The sequence below is a fragment of the Castanea sativa genome, chromosome 5 (assembly GCF_040712315.1).
Source record: "Castanea sativa cultivar Marrone di Chiusa Pesio chromosome 5, ASM4071231v1".
Lineage (NCBI taxonomy): Eukaryota > Viridiplantae > Streptophyta > Magnoliopsida > Fagales > Fagaceae > Castanea > Castanea sativa.
Window position 1 is genome coordinate 18,764,816 of NC_134017.1, and position 24,869 is coordinate 18,789,684.

Below are 24,869 nucleotides of genomic sequence, written 5' to 3' on the forward strand. Positions count from 1 at the left end.
TACGGATTTGGGTTAGATTTGAGTTGTGTTGTAGTGGGTCTATGGGCTTATGGGTGTTGCAGTGGGTCTATGGGTGGTTGGTGGTGGCAGTTTGTTTTTGGAGTAATTTTAGTGGTGGTGGATTTGGTGTTTGTGGTTGAGTGTGGCTGAGTTTGGTGGAAGATGTTGTGTGGGTTTGCTGGAGAGACACAGAAAAAGGTGGAGAGAAAAGAAAGATGGGAAAGAAGAGAGAGGAACTAATTTTTTTTTATATTAATTGTTATTATAATTTATATTATTTTAATGAGTTGTATCAAAAAATAGAAACTGGAATATTTGATGCGTGGTAAAATAGATAAAGTAGGTTTTGAGGATGTAAAATAGAGACTGAGATAAAAACCTGGCTGCTAGTGCTTTGAGAGGTGAAGATGGTGATTAGGGCTCCGTTTTGATACAACTGAAAACTAAAAACTGAAAAATATTGTAGCAAAATAATTTTTAAAGGATTTTGTTAATGTGTGCCCTTAGGGCACACATTAACCGGACCCATTTTTAAATATGTGAATAGTGCTGCAAGACCTATTTTTAATGAAAAAGTTGCTGAACAATGTATGAATAGTGTGTGAACAGTGTCGTCAGTGGATGAACAGTAATTTTTGTCTCCTTAAAAGCTGAATGCTGCAGCAAGAAAAAAAAAAGGGCTGAAACTTGTTGAAAGCAAACGTAGATGCATTCAGCCGAATCCAAACAAACATTAGGGGTTCGTTTGGGTACAGCTAAAAACTGAAAACACTGTAGCAAAATAATTTTTAAATGTGTGAATAGTGCTATATAACTCATTTTTAATAAAAAAGTAGTTGAAAAGTGCGTAAACAATGCATGAACAGTGCAAAGCAATGCGTGAACAGTATTTGCGCAGTGTGAACAGTAACTCCTATCTCCCCAGATATGCATGCAAAGGAGAAGAAAAAAAAAAAAAGAAAAAAAAAGAAAGCTGAAACACATGGCATCCAAAACGTAAACGCAATAATCCTTATCAAACTCAGGTGTAGCTCAAAATAAGATTCTCTGTTATTTTCACATGATTTTATTGTATCATGTATTTATTATTTTTTTTCTCTGGTACTCCTTGTCTGTCATATCATATTCATAAAAAAAAAAGTTTTGTTTATAAATTTTCTCAAAAAAAGGGAGTGGTGAACTTTTTGGAGCAACAACTGTCCCTACCTATAACAAATAATAACACCTAAACCCAGCCAGTCTATTATCTATAGCAGTGAAGGAAATGACAGCCTAGTTCAAATTGTATTTGCCTAGAGGATACAACCATCTACACTATCCTCCATCCTATTTAGCCAGTAAGAGGTGGTATATCTATATGCCGGGTGCAAGATATCATTTTCGGCCAGTAAGAGCCTATGTTCTGAAATATTTTAATGATGTCTGTGATCTTTCCTAAGCTTGAAACTAGATTCAATTATCTACGAAGGACCTCGAAGATCACCTCCATAAATAACAATTGCAATCAAACCAAATTCCTGATGTAGGTAAGATTGGATCTGCAAGTTATTCTAAGTGTGTGTTTGGATTGGGTGGCTGCGTCCTGCGTTTACGTTTTTGACTTTTTTTTTTTTTCTTCTTCCCTTCGCACATCTTCCAACAGGGGACAGGTGCACTGTTCACCACTGTGCGTAAACAGTAACCGCACAGTGGTGCACTGTTCATGTACTTTTCAGATTTTTTAAAATTAAAAATGGGACCCGCGTCACTATTCATCCATTTTAAAATTATTTTGCTACAGTGTTTTCAGTTTTCAGCTGTATCCAAACGGACCCTAAGACTAAAATTTTTTATATCACAATTCTAATGTGACATACTAGAAGCGGTTGTCTATTATTTTCATGTCGACCAACTAGTCACATCTGGGTTGGGATAAAAATTGTGGCATAAAAGTTGTGTCCATAAATTTTTGCTTTGATGCCCCCCTCAATATGAATCAATAACTTTCCCTTGTCCAATAGGAAGAGCGTTTGTTAATTAAAAACTAAGTAGCATTTACCCAAAATCCCACTATATCTGTACTAATTTCTTATACGTAAGGATTCAAATTTTCTAGATTTCCTAGGATACTTTATCAATAGATTTCCTTAAATCATAACCACATTTTAATGATTTAAAGATCATTAAATCATTAAAGTGTGGTTAGGATTTAAGAAAATTTATTTGATAGAGTACCCTAGGAAATCTAAAAGATTTGAATCCTACACGTAAACCCTTAATTTAAGACACAAATGGTTTTGATTTGAGCCCTGAAACAGCTCACCTAGTCCTAGAGTAATCGAGCTAGCATTTACTTCCAGTATAATATCATTTTTTGCTCCAGAAACTACTTCAAACGAAATAGAGGGTAAAGTTAAATAAAAAATTGATAATGTATAACAAAAAGAGAAGTGCTACATTTATGATATTTTCATAACAAATTTTAGATACAATATTTTCACAAAAAAAAAAAAAAAAATTTACCACTTAGAATTTGTTATAAAAGTGTTGTGAAAATATTGTGAAGATAAGATTTCTCTGATCGGAAAAGAGATTACACTCACAAAATTGCTAGTAACTGCCCTCACTAGTTCATACTGTTAAGGAAAATTCAGATAAGAGAAATTCCTATATCAGCAAGAGTGATATGGAAAATTCTCACATTAGTAAGAATATATCGGGACCACAGCTCTCCCTTGGTGTGGTGGTCATTCTACAAATATAAATGCTTGTGGGGTGTGGAGGGCAATGGCTGGAATTCAAGTCTCTAGGAGAGAGCTTCACATATATATACACTTAAATTAGACTAGAGTAGAAATTCTATCTTGTATTTAAAAAAAAAAAAAAAAAATATATATATATATATATATATATAGTTAGTGTAAGTTTGTAACAACAATATATCTGGTATTTTATGGTAGTGTAAATATCTTGGGATTAAGTTAATCAAATAGACAACTTAGAGACCATTTCATTTAAGGAAATATAGCTCATCTCAGCAACCTCATCAAAGGAAAATTTATCTTCTTAAATCTTTCATTAACATATGTAATCCCATGACACTAGAACTCTGCCTTGTATAGATTCTGACAATTTTGTATATATCTTACAATGTATCACGTTCAAATTCAATCAGCATTACAGAATTATTTTCCACAGTCATCTTTTAATATTTTAATGAAATGTAGTTAAAAACTTAAAATAGATAATTTGATTTAAAGTATTTTGAAAAATAAGTATGTAGAAATAGAAAGAAAGTAAGTTTTTAAACTAAATTAGACAAATTTTTTTACACAAATACTCTAAATTATTGATCACCCTAGTAATAGTGGAGTCGGATATAATTTGCCTTGTCAAATAATGGATGGAAATTGTTAAAACCACAAACTTTATTCGAACTGTGATGTGATAGATGATTATTTATTATTATTTTTAATAGATATGGTAAGTGATTATTGATAAGTAAAAATATAATTTAGTAGTAGACCCAGATAACAACTAATAAGAAATTACAACAACAATGGTTCTTAAAAATATTATAAAATAATAATTTATTACTGTGTCATGTTAGGATTCCGTTTGATAACCGTGTTTTAACAACGAAAACTGTTGTTTAAATACAATAACATATATTTTTATATACTTTTTTCACTCACATAATTTCTACAAAATTTAAACAACTTTATTAGATGAACATTACTAAACTGGCATATGATTTCAATGCAATCTTGGCAATATCATTTTTACCTTGCCACTTTTACAGTCACTACCAACCACCATCAAACCAAACACCGACGGTATATATTAACCGAAAATCAAATCCCAAATCCCCCTCAAAACCCTAAACCCTAACGCTAACCCTAATTCCCAAATCCACAATTCACTTCCAATGGACTCCATTACCGTCCTAATGACCAGCCCAATGTCCGATTACCTCGAAAATCAACTCAAAGACCGCTTCAACCTCGTCAAACTCTGGACCTATTCCTCAAAAACCGATTTTTTCAAGCACAATTCCCATTCCATCAGAGCAATAGTCGGCAACACCAAAATTGGCGCCGACGCCGAGCTCATCGACTCGTTGCCAGAGCTGGAGATTGTCTCGAGTTACAGTGTTGGGTTGGACAAGATTGATCTGAGGAAATGTCAGGAAAAGGGGATTAGGGTCACAAACACACCGGATGTGTTGACTGATGATGTTGCAGATGTGGCTATGGGGTTGATGTTGGCGGTTGTGAGGAGGGTTTGCGAGTGTGACCGGTTTGTGAGACGTGGGTTGTGGCCGAAAGGCGATTTCAGATTGACTAATAAGGTTAAAACTTTTGTTATTTATGTATTCATTCTTGGTTCTAATTGTTTTATTATGGTTTTAGTTTTAATGAACAATTGGCAATGAACAATGAAATTGAATTCTGTGTGAAATAGAAATCTTTAATGTTTGGTTAAATTGCAAATTACAACCTAGTGTGCATTTGAGAAGCAATAAAAATTATAAATTATTTCACTATTCAGCTTATTTTTGCTATTATTCGTAAGTTTCACTGCACTTTTTGGTACTATTTAATAGGCTCACGGTACTATTTCAACTAACTTTTACATTTATTTACCGTACAATCACTAATAAATTTTCAGTTTTAGCAAAATAAGCGGTATCCAAATAGACCCCTAAAGTAAGTTTGGTGTGTTTGGATTTTATGCCATGAAGTTTTAAAATTTAGATTTTACACTTGAAGTTTGGGAATATTTGGATATTACATCCTGATGTTTCGAAATTTAAATTTTACCCTCTAAAGTTTGGGGTTATTTGCAATTTACCCTTAGTATTTCATAATTATTACAATTTTCAAGGACTAACTTTTCCATCAATCTCATTACTTTGGAATGAAAATGTTTAATACTCTTCAATTAATTGTTCCATAATTAAGATTTTAATCATAAATGGAATTGCCAAATTTAGTGGAATTTAGACTCCAGGATTTTCTTGTTAGCTATATATCTTTGATAAGGATGAGGTAGTGTGAAGTTTTTTTTTTTTTTTTAAATTTAATTTTATTTATTTTTTTAAATTTCTCTTATCCATGATTTTAATATGGACACTGGATATGATGTAGCATAGTTTTATATTAATTGAGAGAGAGAGAGATTGGTTACAATATGGGAGCTATGAAAGTTGATTGTAATGGTGTACGGCTTATCAATAATAGGTTATTTAATTTTTGTTAATGTGTCTGTGTTGAAGAAAATAGGGCAGGGGCCAACTAGTTTTGGAAAGCCTACCTAGGTGTGATCATATTAGTTTCCTACTTAGTAACCAATGCCTGAGGGGCTTAGATGGTAAGGGACTAGCGCTCCTTTAGCTGGGTTGAGCCATAGTCCAGCCTCAGTCTTGCCTGGGGATGTAGTGGTTTTAGGTGGTGGGAAGCAATGGTCCTTGAGAGAAATCAATGCCACATCGTCACCACAAGGGTTTGAACTCATTACTCACCCCATATCAAGACTTTAATTGCTAGGCCACCCCCTTGTCAAACATGATATTAGAACAGTTTACTAGATTCCAAGAAATGAATCAACAGAGACATTATTAAAAATAAGATGTAGAAAATGAGTTTGTGTTAGATGTACTAGAATGCTTAGTGTGTCATTTACTTGAATGGTGACTTGAATCTACTCTTTCAATCTTTTATTTTTTCCTTGTGTTTTTCTTAATCACTTGCTAAATTATGTATATATATTTATTTTTGTTTCTCTTTCAGTTCAGTGGTATGCAAGTTGGAATTGTTGGGTTGGGCAGGATTGGTTCAGCAATTGCAAAGAGAGCTGAAGCATTTGGATGCCCTATCAGTTACTATTCTAGATCTGAGAAACCAGAAACAAATTACAAGTACTTTTCGAACATTATTGACTTGGCTGTCAATTGTCAAATTCTTGTTGTTGCATGTGCTCTGACAGAAGAAACCCATCATATTGTCAATCGTGAAGTCATTGATGCATTGGGGCCAGAGGGCATTCTCATCAACATTGGACGAGGCTCACATATTGACGAACCTGAACTTGTGTCTGCACTCCTTGAAGGCCGTTTGGGTGGGGCTGGGCTTGATGTCTATGAAAACGAGCCAGAGGTTCCTGAACAACTGTTTGGGCTTGAAAATGTAGTTCTCATGCCTCATGTGGGGAGTGACACTGTGGAAACCACTGACGCAATGGCAGACCTTGTTATAAAGAACTTGGAGGCGCACTTTTTAAAGAAGCCACTCTTAACACCGGTAGTTTGATATTATTAAGAAGGTATGTGGTTATGACTTGTTGGCAATCTTTTGCTTAGTGGCACCATATATATTTATATAAACATATATGTTTTGCTGGGGTTTCTCTAATAAAAGGCAAATGAAATTTAATGTAACAGTTGCATGTTTCAATTTTTTGAGCATGGGACTCATAGTTTGATATTATATTGTTCTTCTCATTTGATGAACTGCAATATCTAGGTTCTTTGGTTTTCCCCTTTTCTTTTTAGTGCACCTTTTTTTTTTCCCTAATTTTTTATGAACTTCACTGGAAATTTTATGTATGAATAGGATCCAATGTTGGTAAAAGCCCGGGACGCATTTAAGCACAAAGGCCTCTTAGAGCCTAGGCACAAAGCGCAAGCATGCCCCTAATGGAAGTGGAGTGCACATTTTAAAAAAAGTAATATAATCAATTTGAAATTTATTAAATTCTGTGATTAGCAGTCGTTCACTTTCTCGCCTAGAGGATTTTTGGATTTGTGCACATTTTGCTAATTTGTTTGGCTTTCCATAGTACGCCACCTGTGTATTTGGGGAGCAGCTTGTAAATAATTTAATTTCTTTTTAATAAAGATTCTTATTAACTATAAAAAAAATTGAAATTAATTATTAATGGAGAATGTAACATCAAGTGATCAACTAACGATACAAAATTGAAATATAAAATTCTATATAATTCTCTTGTCAAAATGTACAATGATATTTGATAGCCATGATCAAAATGAGGACATTATGTATATGTTTGAATCACAATATACCCAAAAGGCAAAGGCTGAAAAGCACTATAATGTCAAATAATTATTTCTATGCCCAACAAAAGCAATGCAATGCAATCCTGAAAGTATATAATCATTATTCTCATTGAGCGTAGGACCATTATTATTGTCATTACAAGATTTGTAACCCTCATTGTCTTCCTCATCTACTTCCTGTAAATTTATAGTCTCTCCTCATCATCTTCCTTGTATATTTCATTTAAATTTAGTCTTTCTCACGAGGAGGTGAACTATAACTTGAACCTATTGCCCTCCCTAGTGACCTTGTTCTTGCTTGAGTCTCCTTAGTGAGAATGTGTGGTATATGGAGTGTGGTCCCAAATAGATTTTTACTTTCTATAATTTGTAAAGGCGTGGAGGGGTGGGCTTAGATGTACAATATGATAACATAAAATTGAATTTTATATAACAAATCCATGGTGTATATCAACAACATCCAGATCTGATAGCTGCATTTCATATTATTATTATTATAAAAGCCCTGAAAAGCGTGCATTGAGCTATTTGGAAAAAGCTCCTAAATGTGCCTCACTTTAGAAGCGTAAAATGCTGAGCTTTTGGCTCTTTGTGCTTAAGTGTGCTTTTACTAACAGTGAAGAGCTCAATATTTATTCTGTTGGAGGCCAATGCATCATTAATTAGGAAATTTCACTTTGGATTGTCCCACTGATAAGCGGTGTCTACAGGGTCTTCAATGGACAGAATTTTGAGCACCTTGAGGCCATCAACTTTGTCACTTATGCTGTCTTTCAAAACTTCAGTGTGTTCATCACATTTGGAGAAAACAAAAAATAAAAGGAAAGATGCCATTAATTTTGTCACCTATGCTGTTTTTCAAAACTTCAATGTGTTCATCACATTTGGGGAAAAGTAAATACAAGAAAAGGTAAAAAAAAAATACAGTTACTTGTTTGGCGAAAATCTGAATTGGATCACAGTCGTGCATTCTTTTTCTTTCTAGTTTTGATGCAGATAGAATTTGAAGGAAGCTTAAAGGCAGTACGAAAGCTCAATTATCTGTGCTTGAAATTTTCATTAAAAAATAATGACACTACTACTGCTTTAAATTCTGATAATTTCTTTGTCTGGTTTTTAGATAAAGTATAAGTCTTGAGTATATCCAAACATGAAATTAATTGAGAATATGCTCTTAGCTATATATGGAAGTACCATTATGCTCTTAACTCACTTTTAAGCTCATGCATGCGTTATTGGCTTCCAAAGATAAGCTCATTCAGATTTACATATATCTAACATTATTTCAGTTATGTTTGTTACTTATTTGAACGAGACCTGCCTTCTTCATTAATGGCATTTTTAATGCTATCAAGTAAAGTCACGGCATATAAGCCCCTGATTTCAGCTTGAGCACAGAAACCTAACAAAAACATGTAGTCCTTCACATTTTCTAATGAACACCATAGGTATCTTAATGACTGATGCATCAATGTATGAATAGCTCGAGCAAGAACTTGAAAAAAGTTCAAAATATTTAAACTATGGAACTAACATCATTGATTGAATTCCTGAAAGAGGACTCAAATTCAGTACAAGCAGTAGTAGCAAGCATATGGAATGGTGCTGATGCTGAGCTTGTTGATTCTTTGCCTAAATTATAGATTGTTTTGGCTTACAATGAGAGGTTCGACAAGATTGATTTGGTGAAATGTAAAGAAAAGGGAATTCATGTTACAAATACACCCAATGTGTTAACAGATGATGTTGCAGACATGGCAATAGGGTTGACATTGCGGTGTTGAGGATTTTTGTGGCTGGTAGTTTTGTGAGGACTGGGGCATGGAAGAAAGGGGATTTCAAATTGAAAACAAAGGTTTGTGTATTTTGTGTGTGTGCGGGTTTTTTTTCCCAATTTTTTCTTTAGGGTAGGGTTGGGGGGGGGGGGGGGGGTGTTTTGGTTTGGATTGGTTGTTGAGCTGTAAGTGGGCAAAATTTTTCAAATAACTATAAAAATCAAACTATATCATTAGTTAGCCAAAGTTTGAAACAAATTTGGTATCTAACAATTCGAGTCCTTTAGACTCGATTTTGGAATGCTAAATCGAGTGTAATAAACTCGATTTCAAGGTCGTTTGTAGCTGATGTGGACAGGGAGTCCACATCGGCATGAAACTCGAGTCCAGAGGACTCGAGTTCTGTCAAATAGAAATCGAGTCCTTAGGACTCGATTTCATTTTGTTTCAGAAATTTAAGTTCTATTCAGCAACTGAGCGTTGTTCCAAAAACCAACTTGGTGTTCTTCCAAGCCAAGCCCCAAAAACCGAGTGTTGTTTCAGCAACTCTCCACTTCCAAGCCCCAAAAACTCGTGAACTAATCAAATCCAAAACGAATCAAACCCACTCTCCACTCGGTGTTCTTCTCCTCCATTGGCGCGGCGGCGAGAAACCACGATCTGATTTCCATCGCCTAAAGTTTTCGTTGCCTGGGTTTGGTCAGAATCGACGCCTGAGTTGCTGGGTACATGTTCTTCTCCTCCACTGGAGCGGTGGGGAGAAACCACATGCTCAATCCGATTTCCATCACCTGAATCGGCGCCTGGGTTGCTAGCTTTTGCATCGTTGCTTCTTTCTTCTTCGTTGTTTATCTTTGGTTGTTGATCTGTGCTTTTTGATTTCTGGGTTTTGCTTCGGCGTTTTGATCTCTGCTTTTTGTTCTCTGGATTTCTTCTTCGGCGTTTTGATCTCTGGGTTTTGCCTGGGTTTTCATTTCTGGTTCTTCAACGTTTTCTTCTTCAGCGTTTGGATTTATGGGTTTAGGTGATACGAAATCGAGTCCTACGGACTCGATTTCTATTTGACAGAACTCGAGTCCATAGGACTCGATTTCTATGCCCACGTGGACCAAGTGTCCACATCAGCTACGAATGAGGTTGAAATCGAGATCAGTGCACTCGATTTAGCATTCCAAAATCGAGTCTAAAGGACTCGAATTGTTAGATACCAAATTTGTTTCAAACTTTGGCTAACTAATGATATAGTTTGTTTTTGATAGTTATTTAAAAAATTTTGCCCTGTAAGTGGTTTGAAACTTGAATTTTCTTGATAATAAAAAATTTCTTTTCAATCTTTATTTCCCTTATGTACATACAGTCTTGCTATACTGGAAGTCTCTTTTTCGATTCTATTCATTTGTTTGTTTGTCCTTTTCAGTTCAGTGGTCAATCAGTTGGAATTGTTGGGTTGTGCTGGATTGGTTTAGCAATTGTGAAGAGAGCTGAAGCATTTGGTTGGCCCATCAGTTACTGCTCTAGAGCTGAAGAACAATATCCAAATTACAAATACCATTCCACTATTTTTGACTTTGCCTCAAATTGTTAAATTCTCATTTTGGCATGCAATCTCTCAGATGAAACCCACCACATTGTTAAGTGTTAACTGTGAAGTCATTGATGCATTGGGGGGGCCAAACGGCATTATCATCAACGTTGGACAAGGTCCACTCATTGATGTAATCCAACTTGTTTTTGCATTGTTTGAAGGCCGGCTGGGTGGGGCAGGACTTGATATGTTTGAAAATGAGCCAGAGGTTCCTGAACAACTGTTTGGGCTTGAAAATGTAGTCCTCCTGCCTCGTGGGGAGTGAGACTGGAAGCCTGCAAGGCAATGGCAGACCTTGTGGTCATAAACTTGGAAGCATACTTTCAAAACAAGCCTCTTTTAACTCTGGTGGACTTTTAAGGAAGGTACATTGGCATGAACAGTTGGGTTTTTTGGCTTTGTTTTGCTGCCATTACTGATTTAGATGTCGATGTGTTGAAACATTATTCTCTTCACCAGCATTGTAGCAAAAGAATTGTCATATCAAAAATGGCAGTAACATATTTTTCTCATTCCATAGCATTAGCATATTTTAACTTCAGTCATTTAGTCATAGAAAGTTGCTAACTATATTCTCCCCTCACAAACATATTTACCATTATCTCATTCATCTGCCTCCAACTGTTTATATGGATTTTTAGAATAATTAAACTATGAATTTATATTGTGATTACAATATAAATTGACACAGCATGGTGAGTCTAGAGATTTTTTTTTTTGATATAAGAAACATCATGACAGATCCTATTAACATACAATCCGTCCATCATCCTGGAAAATATGCAAAACGTCCACATTGCGAGTCTAGAGATTTCACATCTTCAACTTATTTTCCTGCAGTGGCTTGCTGGCTATTGCTCTGTGATTTTGTCTTTGTAGTGAAATTGTCTGTTTTGTTTTGTCGTTTTTAGTAAGGTGATTGTATTCAACAGAGAAATAAAAGTCACAAAAGGCTGTCACGGCCCAGTTCATCTGCTTCCAATGAGGAGATGAGTAAACCCAATCTGATATTGAAGACTTCAGCCCATGGGAATTATTAAGCTTTGCCCAGGCTGCAAGACCAAGGGCCAAGCTATTGGCATGGGTGTGTATATATATATATATGAAAAGATAAGGATGAAATCACTTTCTTGGAATATTCTTCAATAATTACGTATTTTATTTCATACAAAAGACTTTCTGATCCTAAGATACAGAATTTATTTGTCACTTTTTCCAGTGTTGGTACTCATCAGTCATGAGCCCTTACTCATTTTTAACACTGTATCAGAACATATAATATTATAGTTCATGTGCGATTAGCATATCGAGTTAAAAGAACCTGCTCCTTTAGATTATTATGAAAAGAAAGCGGGTTATCAAGATTAGAAAATGGACCTTATGCGCTTCAAAATATCTTTATAAACGTTGCAAGAATTTATTAGAGGTGGACCCGGTGATGATACTATAACCTATGCATTAAGTCAATGCCGCTATTTACAAGTTTTGTGGTACCTTTCATGTCATTGCCATTATGCCAAGTAGATCTGGTATATAATATATATTTACCACAGCTATCACAAACCCAACCAAGATTCAACTTTCAAATTGACTGCTAGATTTAAACTCACCTGCATTAGATAGATGCCCATGATTCTAACGTGCTAATGAAAATCACAAAGATCCATTCAACCTTAATACCATCCTATTTTACAACACATATATTTACATTTCATTGGCTTCTCAGCAACCAAAGACAGAATTGAAGATAAGGGAAGTGAAATAATTTAAAGAGCAAAAACATCAGGACAGCCAAGATATGCACAAAAATGGGACACAGCAAACACCCCAGCATGGAACCACAACTACAAGGCCTTCAACAAAGAGAAATTCCAAACTTCTCCCCATTTGGCCATGGCCATGCCCATGGTGCATGGATACAATTATTTTTGATTGTTTCTAATATTTTAACCCATTTATTTCTGTACTTATTATTTTTGCTCCTTTTTCTTCTTCCATTTCAACCAACACCACAAATTTTGGAACAAGTACCATCAGAAAAATGTGGCGCACTTTTTCCTCCATCTTCTGCCTTTCTCTTGAACTTGGTTGACACACTGCCTTTAACCTCAGTGAGAGGAGGAGGAAGAAATCCCTTTGAAGATGAGGAAATTGAGAGTCTCCAATTTAAAGTAGATGAAGGATCCTTCAGAATGAGTGAAGAAACACCCAAAATTTTTACCCACCACGCACTGCCATCCACTCCCATAGTTCTTGTCAAAATCCTGCCAATTGTACAACCATAGATTTCAACTTTCAAAATTTCAAAAATTCAAAAAAAGAAAAAAAAAAAAAAAGACAGATCTCCACATCATCTCATTTATTTCTTCTTCTTCTCCTCTTTGTTCCTATATACTATAAATATATGGCGCAGACAAAAAAAAAAAATTTCATTCCAATGATCCAGGAAAAAAAAAAAAAAAAAAGACTTTCATAATGAGGTTATGTCATGTTAACATGGACTAGCCAATGCCCATGCAAAAGAAAGAAACAAGCAAAGAATAAAAAGGAATATTTGACAATAAATGAAAGTACTTTCATTCTATGTATTTGAGAGAGAGAAAAATAGAACCTTTTTGATGTGTCCAGCTATGGATTTGCAGTCAACCACATCATAGTGATCTAAAGCTTGAGAAGCAGAGGCCATAGCTTGGATCTGCATCTTGAGTGGCATGTCTGTGTCTTGTATCATAGCTTTTCCTTCCAACATCTTCTTCTACTTTTTTTTTTTTTTACTCTCTCTCTCTCAAAAGAAGAAATACTCAGTTTGGAATGGGATAAGCAATGTCTCTCTTTTAACCTTCAAAACCCAGAAAGATGCTCTCTATCTAACGTGTAAAGAAATGGTACATACTAGATGATCATAGAAGAAACACAGGCCTAAAAAAGACAACTGCCTAGGAGCCTTCTGGCCCTTCTCTGTCTTCCAAGTGTCAATGACTCACTAATGAGAATGCAATTTTAATATTCCAACCTTGATGTCCTCTTTTGTCCTCACCTTGGAGTGCTTTTTGACATTATTCTATACGGATTCATCAAGCATCACAGTCACGAGGATAACTATGGAATGGATAAAGCTGGTGAGGCTTAAAATAAAGCTCGGAATTTTGTTTTGGTTTGTTGTCCAATGAATGGTGTAGCGTGTAGGTTGACAATGAATTCAGTGAGACTCGTTTAACCCCACTAAACACGGCCCCTTTTTAAGGCTGGTGTTATATTCGGATATTTTTCAGTATCTACATTCCACAGTTAAAATTAGACTGTTTTTGTCATTTTATTTAGCTGTTGAATGGATCTTGCATCAAAGGCATACATGTTATTATTATATAAGTTTGTTGGATCTGAATTCTAAACCAATTTAGGCTATGAACAATCTCTTTGTCTATTTAAAATCCACAAATTTAGGAAGCTGTAAAAAGATATATATAGAAATTAAAGATAAGTCAATTAGGTAGTTCGTGAACAAGTTCAAGTTTGCTCAACAAGTAAATGAACCAAGCTTGAACTTGCAATTTATCTATATATATATATATTAATATCTAAAACTCAGAGAAAATTCGATTAGGTTTTGATTGAATTTTTAATTTTAAGTCCAATTAAATTCTAAATTACACACATATATAAAATGAGAAACCATTATATATTTTAGAAATATATGATTTAAAAGAAATATAAGCTAATATTATGTATAATTTGATTCTCTTTTAAAAAAATATATAAATTATGATTATTTTTAATTGTATTCATACGTATACACAAAAATATATTTTAATTTTATATATTAATAATGCTCTTACTCTATTGAGCTTGGTTTATTGAAGCCCAAGGACACATAAGGCTCTGGGCCAAGCCAGGGCCGGCCGGGCCAAAGCCCATTATGTGAGTATATATACATACTTGTCTCCTTGATGAAAATATCTAATTGCATATTTCCTTAGCTAAAATATCAAGAAAAATATAGATTTAAAAAAAAAATATCAAGAAACTAGGAACATGATACTATGATTAGGACATGCTAGATTCTTACAAAATGAGGTGTTTTTTTTTTTTTTTTTTTTTTTTAAATTTTTTTTAAATTTTTAAATTTTTTTTAAATTTTTAAATTTTTTTTAATTTTTTTTTCCCTACGAAATCATACTCTAATGTATGACCTCTCTTACATACTGTTGACTTTTCAATAGATAACAAGTTAACAACCTCAAAGAAAAATAATGAAGAAAAAGGAACACTTTCTGAACTTTTTTTTCAATGCCGACCAGCCCGCTTGCAACAATTACAAATTTACTATAGGATTAATTTAGTTTGTTTTTGGATAGGCTTAACTTTAAGGGGCGGCTCCACGTTCAACTAGCAAAAAAATTATATATAAAATTTTTATTTATTTTTTTAACTCCTAAAATAAAAATTTGAACACTACTCTTTCTTCTTCTTCTTCTTCTTCTTTTTTTTTTTTTTTTTTTTTTTTTTTTTTTTTTTTTGTGTGAAATACTATTTGATGATGCAAAGAAAATCAGTAGGCTGGATGCTTTGGACTTGACAGGACTGCTTGCTCTTTCGATGGCCTGGAAAAGAAAGAAAAGCGATCAAATGTGACCGAGATTGCCGGCCAAGAACCCTCCGATGGCAAAGTTAGTATTCTCTCTATATTTTCGGAGTTCCAACTTTTTGGGAAATATCAAGCGTACGTTTTTCTGGTCTGAATGGATGTTTATATAGTGTCCTAGGAACAGTTATTAGGCTTGTAATCTCCCCTGGATTTGAGGAAGTGCGAGGGTTTAAGGATAACTTCTACAACCGTTTAGGAGTTATATTTTTTCATATAACGGTCACCGGAAGTTATGCGTATGTTGCAAAGTGGTGAAATGTACTCAAGAATTCCCAAGTGTAAAGGGCTTTTCCAGGGGTCCTCTTGTGGACGAACCCCTTCAGGACGGGGATGATAGCCTTCCTAGGACGAGTGCTGCGGGTGTGTTTTCGTCTATGGGTGACCATGGGCATTAGCCTCGTCCTGGTGCTTTCTTCTGGACGACTACTGGTGTGGATGACCATGGACGGTCTGGAGTACTTTAATTTTTCTTCATTCCTCATCAGTTGCCCCTTCATCCAGGGGTTATGCAGTACATCACCAGACTTCAGGACGAGCTTTCCAAGAACATTTATTACCATTATTTTCTATTTTATTTGTTTTTCAGACAGCGTACCACGTGTCATGCTTTCATAGGTGGTTGGTCACGTCGACTTACCTCCTCGAGGCAGATGCCACATGTCGCTTTCTCATTGGTCTCGTTGTTGTGAATACCGAGACTTTTCTACCTATAAATAGTGATTTCCCTCTTGTGCCCCTCTCATTTTTTCAGATTTTCTATTTTGACACCTCTCGTCCGTCGCCTCGTCTAGGAGTGTTCTCAGCATCCTTAGTATCTTTCTTCTAGAGCCAGGTATTCCCTTTACTCTCATTCTCAGGCTTTTCTTTTTAAGCTTTAGGATGTCTGAAATGGCTACCTGTTTGTCTAGCGACAGTGTAGACAAGGCCATAGACGAGTAGCACTTCTAGTAACGATAGTAGTAGTAGTAGTGGCCACACAATGGAGGAATATACATCTGGTGTTCCTAGAATTCCCGTTGAAACCTTACAGGAAAATTTTAGGACGAGGGCAGCCTCTGGAGCTGATACCTCGACGAGCGTCCCGCCGTCCTCCCCTTTGGACGAAGAAGAAACTGTGTATAGTTGTGCTATAGAAATCCCTTCTAAGACAGACGAGAAGAGGTTAGATGCTCGTAGGAGTTGGTTCCAAATCCTAGACGATCTGAATCCTAGGTTAGCCGTCCGAGGGGAATGGTGTTGCCAACCCCGTTTTGGAATAGGTATTTACGAAACTTACTTGCTAGGGGAGCTTAGATTTCCTTTGAATGCCTTCGCTAGAGAATTACTCACTAGGCTGGGCTTGGGAGTTTGTCAGTTTAACCCCAACGCGTGGAGACTTATTGTCTCTATGCAAGTCTTATGGAGGGAGGTATTTGATGGGAACCGTCCTATCACCGTGGATGAGATTCTGTACTATTATAAACCATCCGAGATAAGTCAATCTTTAGGTTTTTATCAGTTTACAACTAGGGGCAATGACTGTAGGTTGATTAAGTCTTTGTCTTCGTCTGACAGAAACTGGAAGACAAAATTTTTATTTGTCTCTGGTTTCTGGGCGGGACATCCTATCGAGGTTGGTAGAGATGTATTTGCCCCTTATATTGGAGAATTAGGGAACCTTCGTCAAGAAGGTATGTTACGTTTTTCCTTCATTCTTTTTTTATTTGTTTCGTTATATTTTATCTTTAGACAGTTGTCTAACCTTAATTTTCCTCTCTTTTCTCAGCTGTTAGACGTCCTTCTTTAAGTAAGTTTCATTGTGACCGCGTCCACAGAGCTCGTCTACACCCCGAGAGGAATTTTAACTCGTTGGTGACTCTTCGACGCTTGCACAAGTGGGGACTTGGCCCTAATCCATCTGCTGAAGCCCTTGCGCACGAGCAAACTGTCTGTAGATGTGAGTGCTTTTCTTATTTGAAATTTTGAAATTTTTTTTTAATATATATATGTGTACATGTGTTTTTCAGGAATGGCAACCATTAAAGAAAATAAGGGGAAGGAAGTGATCGATGAGACGGCCAGACTTGAAGTTCAACCCCAGCCTCGTCCTGCTGCTGGAGATAAGAGGAAAAGCTTGTCCAAAAATTTGGACTTGGGAAGCTTACCTAGTCGTCGGGGGAAGAAGACCAAGCATGGGTCGTCTAGGCCCGAAACTGCTAAGTCTGACCCTCCTTCCTCCTTGCCGTCCATCACAGTCATTTATGTGGACTCATCTATGCCCGTTGGTGTCGCTCCATCCAAAACCCATGCTCCTGCTTCGTCCCAGTCTCCTCAAAGGATTTCTATGAACTTACTGGAGAATGAGGATTTGGCTTGGGAACGATTCCAAGAGCCTGTAACAGGTGAGGATGTGGCTGCGTGCTACGACATGTCTTTGAAGGAGTTTGAGCATTCCGGTGTCCACGATCTTTTTAAGGTGAACACCTTTGTCTCGTCTTGCTTTAGCAATGTTATCTATTGTTATTTTTATTACTTGAACCTTCTTGTCTTCTACGTAGGCAATGTCGAAGTTCATAGCTGCGTCTAGGCAGACCACGGAGATGGACAAGACGAGGATTCTTCTTGAAAAAAGAATAGAGGAGATTAAAAACGACTGCAGAACTTGGGCCGAGGTGGCGAATAAGGCCAAGGACGAGGTTAAGGGGTTGAATGCTTTAGTGGGGGAGCTGAAATCTGATGCTGCTAAGAAGGACGATCGTCTTGACTTTCTTCAAAAGAAGAACGACGAGCTGAGTCTCCTCTTTAAGAAGGCTAAAGACGACGCAGTGGAGGAGTTCAAAGCGTCCAAGGAGTTTACTAACCTGTTGGACATGAACTATGCAGCAGGGTTTGAAGATTTTAGAATGGATGCTATAGAAAACTTTTCTGGAGTTGACTTTAGCACCATTAAACTCAACCTTGGCGCTGCTACAAGTTCTCTCCTCCAAACAAGCTTAGACGATGTTAATATTGAGGATGATGCCACCACCAAGCCATCTTAGGACGACCGCAACGTTGATGCCCCCCCTTCTTGAAGACAATTTTTAAACTAGTGTTATTGTTATTCTGCTTTTCTTTTGGTCTGTTGTTTTTTGGACCCTTTTTAAGATGTATTCGAGTACAATTATCTCGTCCAGAGTGTTCTGGACGAGTTTATTAACAATTTCCTTTTAAGGCTTATTTTATAAGGGTTTTTGGACGGTGGTCGTCTACCCTCTTTTAGACTAAAGAATATTTACTTTTATCCATTATTTATTGTATGGACGAGTTTATCCACTATTTTCACCATTTATGTCATTGGCTTTTAAACAGTGTTCTAAGTGTTGAACGGTCGTCCATGTGATTTTCTTATGGACGACCCACCTAGGCATGGACGTCTTTCTTAGCCAATCAAATTTTTACAAGTGTAACTTGTCTTAGGACGACAATGATGACTTTGCCAGTATTTTACCTCGTCCTTTGGGAAATTATCACTCGTCTCCTTGCAAGAGGCTTATAATGTTTTACTCGTCCTAAGACATTGAGGCGTCTTGGCTAGATGCTCGTCTTTGAAACTTTATGCTTTAACGTATGCCTTTTTCTTGTCTATCTACTTCTTAGACTAGTATGCCTTAGCTTTTTCTTTTCGCTTTATCCTTATTTCAAGGAAAGCTTAGACGAGTGTGCCTTAGTTTTTTTTTATTTTTTTTATATATATATATGTCCTCATTTCGAGGAAAGCTTAGACGGGTGTGCCTTAATTTTTTTATATGTCCTCATTTCGAGAAAAGCTTAGACGAGTATGCCTTAGCTTTTTTTATCCTCATTTCGAGAAAAGCTTATGAACGTTACATCCCTGCGTCCAGAGATTTTCATTCGTCTTAGGCTTTTGCCACCTTGTGGGTATCATTATGGAAACTAGATTAAGTATATCAGAAATCCAAACCATATTATTGTACATTGTCCACAAATATGGCACGCTTAGAAGCTGGTGCATTATTAAAACACTTAAGAAAATACATAACCTCGTCTTTTACAAATTGGTCTGTAAACGGTGCAAAAGTTTAAGAACTAGTGCACTTTTTATTCTTAGTACACACTATAGTAGTAATAAGAACACAACAGTAGGTATAAGTAAACACATAGATCGTGGCTGTAGTTGTCCATAGTATCAACCTTGTCCCCGGATTACTTTGTCCAAGTTCATCACTGATAGTACCTCCTCAGGTGTTCCACGTTCCAGGGGTGCTCTAACTTTCGTTCGTCCAGGGCCTCCAGGTAGTATGACCCCTGCATCTTGCAGTTGATTACCCTATAGGGTCCTTCCCAATTGGGTCCCAATTTTCCATGAGCCGGATTCCTAGTTGCTAAGGAGACTCTTTTGAAAACAAGGTCCCCAACACTGAATCGTCTGGGTTTCACCATGGCATCATGCTGCCTAGCCATAAGATTCTTATATCTTGCTGTCCTTTGCTCCGCATCCATTCTTACCTCGTCAATAAGATCGAGGTCAAGACGAAGTTGTTCCTCATTCTCTCTTTCCTGATACTTAATCACTCGATGATTAGCCATATGAACTTCTACCAGTATGACGGCTTCACTTCCATAGGCTAGTTTAAAGGGGGTCTCTCTTGTCGGAGTTCGTACAGTCATCCTGTAGGCCCAAAGAACACCTGGTAACTCATCTGGCTATATCCCTTTTGCCCCCTCGAGCCGAGTCTTGATGATTTTCAACAGGGATCGGTTCGCTACTTCTGCTTGTCCATTTGCCTGTGGATGGGAGGATAAGGAATAGTGATTCTTGATTCCAAAATATTTGCAAAAGTCCCTGAAAGGTGCGTTGTCAAACTGACGTCCGTTATCTGATACTAGTACCCTGGGTACTCCAAACCTACATAGAATATTCTTCCATACAAAATTTTTAAAATTTTGCTGAGTGATTGTTGCAAGAGGTTTGGCCTCTACCCACTTGGTAAAGTAATCGATCCCTACTACCAAAAACTTCATTTGTCTGGTTCCCATGGGGAAGGGACCTAGGATTTCCAGTCCCCACTGTGCAAAGGGCCATGGGGCCATCATTGGGGTATGGTACTCTAACGGCTGTCTAGGGACATTGCTATAGCGTTGACACTGGTCATAAACCTTGACATAGGCCTTAGCATCTACCTGCATTGTAGGCCAATAGTAGCCTGCGCGCACGACCTTATGGACTAGTGTTCTCGCTCCTGAATGATTTCCACATGCTCCTTCATGAACTTCCCTTAAAACATAGTTTGACTCATCCGGAGCCAAGCACCTTAGGTAAGGTTGGGAAAAACCTCGCTTGTACAACACTTCGTTTATGAGGACGTATTTGGCTACCCTAACCCTCAACTTCCTCGCTTCGTCCTTGTCTTCTGGAAGCCTTCCATCTTTAAGATAGATTACTATTGGACTCATCCAATTTTCTCCCCCTCCTATCTGTTGTATGTCCAGAAAGTCTGTGCTTGGCATATATTGGACGTTGTCGTACTCGTCCGTAACTCCTCCTACCGAAGGTGCTTTCACCAAGGCATCTGCTTCCTTATTTTCCTCCCTGGGGAGTTGAACAAAATTTACTGCTGAAAACTTTCGTGCAAGTCGTTTCACTTTGCTGAGGTATTTCTTCATCTGATCTTCCTTGGTATCACGCATTTCATTTACCTGGTTGATGACTAGCTTAGAATCTCCTCTGACTATTATCGACTCTGCCTCTAAGGACTTAGCCAATTCTAATCCTTTGAGTAGAGTTTCGTACTCAGCCTCGTTGTTGGTGGTTTGATACTATAGACGGGCTGCGTACTCCAGCTTGTCACCCTCTGGGGACTTTAGTATGACTCCAACCCCTCCTGCATATAGTGTGGACGATTCGTCTACATTAATAACCCACCTTTCAACTCCTTCCTCTTTGTCCAGCTCTTCCTGGCTGGGGGTGAACTCTGCGATGAAATCTGCTAACGTCTACGCCTTTATCACATTCCTTGGAAGGTATTTGATGTCAAACTCGCTAAGTTCCACAGCCCACTGTACTAATCGTCTAGCGGCTTCCAACTTGTTCATTGCCTTCTTTATGGGATGATCTGTTAGGACGTTGATAATATGAGCTTGGAAATAATGCCTCAGCTTCCTAGAAGCCGTAATCAAGGCAAAAGCTAGCTCTCCATCATCGGGTATTATCCTTCTGCTCCTCTCATCGAATAGCTTGTGTAATAAACTGGTTTCTGGATTCTCCCTTCTTCTCTGACCAACGCCGAGCTTATTGCGTGTGGGGACATCGCCAAGTACAAATACAGCTCTTCTCCAGGTATAGACGGATTTAGCAACGGCGCTGTTATGAGATATGTCTTCAAGTCTTTGAAGGCCTTTTGACGCTCGTCTGTCTACTCAAATGCCTTCCTGAGGACTTTAAAGAATGACAAACACTTGTCAGTAGCTTTCGACACAAACCTGTTAAGGGCGGTAACTCGTCCGGTAAGAGACTGGACTTCCTTGATATTTTTCGGTGGTTCCATATTCAGTATCGCCTGGATTTTGTCCGGATTTGCTTCAATTCCTTTGTGCGAAACCATGAACCCTAAAAACTTCCCCGACGAAACTCCGAAAGCACACTTGCTTGGATTTAATTTCATGTTATACCGCCGAAGTGTATTAAAAGTCTCGTCAAGTCGTCCAGATGATTGTCCTCGTCCAGGCTTTTCACTAGCATATCATCTACATAAACCTCCACATTTCGCCCAATTTGAGGACGGAACATGTGGTTAACCAGTCTTTGGTAAGTCGCCCCTGTGTTCTTCAAACCGAAGGGCATTACTTTGTAGCAATACAACCCTTGGCTTGTAATGAATGAGGTCTTTTCTTGATCCGCTTCGTCGATCTTTATCTGGTTGTAGCCTGAGAAGGCGTCCATGAAGCTCAGCACCCTGTGACCTGCCGTCGAGTCCACTAGCTGGTAATGCGTGGCAATGGGTAACTATCCTTGGGCAAGCTTTGTTTAAGTCAGTAAAGTCCACGCACATTCGCCACTTGCCGTTAGCTTTCTTCACCATGACTACGTTCGCCAACCAATCTGGATAATAAACTTCTTAGATGAACTCCGTTGTAACCAACTTCTGGACTTCTTCCTTGATGGCATTGTCTCGTTCAGGAGCAAAACCCATTTTCTTCTGACGCATTGGTTTTGAATAAGGACAAAGGTTCAGGCTGTGAGTAATAACACTTGGATCAATACCAGACATGTCTTCATGACTCCATGCAAAGACATCGAGGCTTTTCTTCAAAAACTAGACCAAAGCATGCTTTGCCTCTTCTTCCATGCTCGCTCCAATTCTAGTGAACTTCTCAGGCTAGTTCTCTTCCAAAAGGACGACTTCTAACACCTCAGTGGGTTCCACTGCGATCCTTCTCCCGTCTATACTCATTGCCTGTATATGCTCGTCCATCGCCAGCATGGCTAAGTAGCACTCTTTGGCGGCCAATTGATCTCCTTATACTTGGCCCACTCCGTACTCGGTCGGGAATTTACTGGACAAGTGGTAGGTAGAAGTTACCGCCTTCCAATTATTCAAAGTTGGTCTTCCAATAATTGCATTATATGACGATGCACAATCAACAACAAGGAAATTTACCTCCTTGGTTATCTGCTGTGGATATGTTCCAACGACCACTGGTAATGTGATGGTGCCTATTGGTTACACCTTCATTCCTCTGAATCCCACCAATGGCGAATTCACTAGTCGAAGCTGATCTCGTCCTAGCCTCATTTGCTGGAAGGCGGGGTAATACGGAATGTCCGCAGAACTGCCATTGTCTATCAACACCCTTCTGGTCATGTAGTCAACAATGATTAGGGTGATGACTATCGCGTCATCGTGTGGGTGGTGAAGTCGTCCTGCGACCTCGTCTGTGAACATAATGGCCTACTTGTCTACTTCCTTCGTCTTAGGAGGTCGTCTAGACAGCTGGATGTTCTGCACCACCTTCAGGTATGTCTTCCTCGACTTGGATGACTGCGCTGTCGAGTTTCCTCCGATAATTACTCTTATCTCTCTTAGTGGGGGTCGTGATGACTCTTCCAACTTAGCTTTCAGTTTCTCATCTCTTTGGTCTCATCCAAGGAAGTTCCTTATCTTTCCTTGTTTAATGAGATTCTCTATCTGCTGCTTCAAATCAAAGCACTCGTCCGTGTCATGTTCGTGGTCTCTATGAAAGCTGCAATACTTGCTCCTATTGCGTTTCTTAGGATCTCCTTTCATCTTATCCGGCCACTTCAAGGACGGATCATCCTTGATCTGCATAAGAACCTACTCTAGTGGCATAGTCAAGGGTGTGTGTTGCTGATTTCTCGCTGAGGAACTTGCCTTCTTACCATCCTTGTCTTTTCTCTCGTCTACCCGAGCCTTCTTTGGACGAGGTCCTTGATCTGAGTAACGTTGGTGGCCCGCTTCCGAGCGCTCTGCTCTCTTTCTCTTCTTGGCTATGATAGCGTCCTCAGCGTTCATGAAATTCTGGGTCGAATGGACGAGTTCGGCCATAGTCTGTGGTTCTTGTTCGTAGAGTTTATGGATGAACAAGTCAGAATTGACCCCATTGTGGAAAGCGGCCAACAATAACTTGTCATCCATTTCGTCTACCGTTAAGGCTTCCCTATTAAACCAAGTAATGAAGGACCGCAAACTCTCATTTTTTCCTTGCTCTTTAGTCAGCAAACTAGAAGAGGAACGCTTGTGGCGTTGTCCTCCAGTGAAATTATTGACAAACAACTTACTCAACTCTTCAAACGATCCCACTGAGTTTGGGGGTATTTTGCTGAACCACACTCGCGCTGGTCCCTTAAGTGTGGTAGGGAAAGCTCTGCACATAATCTCGTCCGGGTCCCCTTGAAGGTGCATGGTCGTCTTGAAAGTAGCAATGTGATCACACGGGTCATGATTTCCGTCATACGAATCCAAGGAAGGAATTTTGAATTTCAGAGGTAGGGGATGACTGTTGATGGAAGCCGTGAAAGGGGAGTCCGTTCGGTGAACTAAATCATCCACTGGGTTTGCCCGCCTCATGTTCTCTCTCATCTCATCCAAGGCTTTTCTCATTTGGTCCATCTTTCTTTCCAAGTGTGGCACTCTTCTTGAAGCGGTACCCCTTGTCTGATTTTCGGACTCAACATTTTCTCTTCCACCTTCCTGACTTTGGGCTCGTCCTTCCGTGTGCCCATCTTGGCGCTGCCTCCTAAGGTTGATCTCCCTATTCAACTCCTGATTCTGACGGGTTAGTTCTGCCATAGCGGTAGCCATGGATTGTATATGTTGAACAGAAGGCGGTTGCACGACAGACGCTGACCTACGATCGCGAAGGGGATTACTAGAAGCATCCATACTCTCCTGGTGGCCTGGGCTGGTAGCCTTTGATCTTGTTCGAGCCATTCAGCCTTTTGTCTGGGAAAGGCTAATTGTTAACAACAAAAACAGATAGTCGAACGAAAAGAACAGTGAATAGATTTTCCCACAGACGGCACCAACTGATGATGTAAAGAAAATCAGTAGGCTGGATGCTTCAGACTTGACAGGACTGCTTGCTCCTTCGATGGCCTGGAAAAGAAAGAAAAGCGATCAAAGGTGACTGGGATTGCCGGCCAAAAACCCTCCGATGGCAAATTTAGTATTCTCTCTATATTTTCGGAGTTCCAACTTTTTGGGAAATGTTAAGCGTACCTTTTTCTGGTCTGAATGAGTGTTTATATAGTGTCCTAGGAACAATTATTGGGCTTGTAACCTCTCTTGGATTTGAGGAGGTGCGAGG

The 24,869-nt window shown here is 38.3% G+C and overlaps 3 protein-coding genes across 6 annotated transcripts; 2 read left to right on the forward strand and 1 right to left on the reverse strand.

Moving 5' to 3' along the window:
- The first annotated feature begins 3,722 nt into the window (after positions 1 to 3,722).
- Positions 3,723 to 11,352, forward strand: LOC142636444 (hydroxyphenylpyruvate reductase-like). Of its 4 annotated transcripts, XR_012844318.1 has the most exons (5): positions 3,723 to 4,330; positions 5,772 to 6,303; positions 8,701 to 8,912; positions 10,250 to 10,782; positions 11,329 to 11,352. XR_012844318.1 is itself a non-coding variant. In XM_075810681.1 (3 exons), exons 1-2 carry the CDS (start codon positions 3,908 to 3,910, stop codon positions 6,288 to 6,290), a joined length of 942 nt encoding a protein of 313 aa, XP_075666796.1. In that variant the 5' UTR covers positions 3,723 to 3,907; the 3' UTR covers positions 6,291 to 6,303; positions 10,250 to 11,099. The 4 variants fall into 4 exon arrangements, 1 of the variants encoding a protein (XP_075666796.1); XR_012844317.1 differs by lacking the exon at positions 11,329 to 11,352 and having other exon boundaries at positions 10,250 to 11,099; XR_012844319.1 differs by lacking the exon at positions 11,329 to 11,352 and having other exon boundaries at positions 10,255 to 11,099.
- Positions 8,581 to 10,682, forward strand: LOC142634853 (hydroxyphenylpyruvate reductase-like). The gene is made up of 4 exons (XM_075809104.1): positions 8,581 to 8,637; positions 8,701 to 8,814; positions 10,250 to 10,303; positions 10,446 to 10,682. The coding sequence occupies exons 1-4, from the start codon at positions 8,581 to 8,583 to the stop codon at positions 10,680 to 10,682; spliced, it is 462 nt and encodes a 153-aa protein (XP_075665219.1).
- Positions 11,353 to 12,061: 709 nt separating the features above from the next.
- LOC142636446 (dynein light chain 1, cytoplasmic-like) lies at positions 12,062 to 13,509 on the reverse strand. Its single transcript, XM_075810683.1, has 2 exons — positions 13,029 to 13,509; positions 12,062 to 12,681 (listed from the first exon to the last, which is right to left on the reverse strand). The coding sequence occupies exons 1-2, from the start codon at positions 13,164 to 13,166 to the stop codon at positions 12,526 to 12,528; spliced, it is 294 nt and encodes a 97-aa protein (XP_075666798.1). The 5' UTR covers positions 13,167 to 13,509; the 3' UTR covers positions 12,062 to 12,525.
- Positions 13,510 to 24,869: the final 11,360 nt, after the last annotated feature.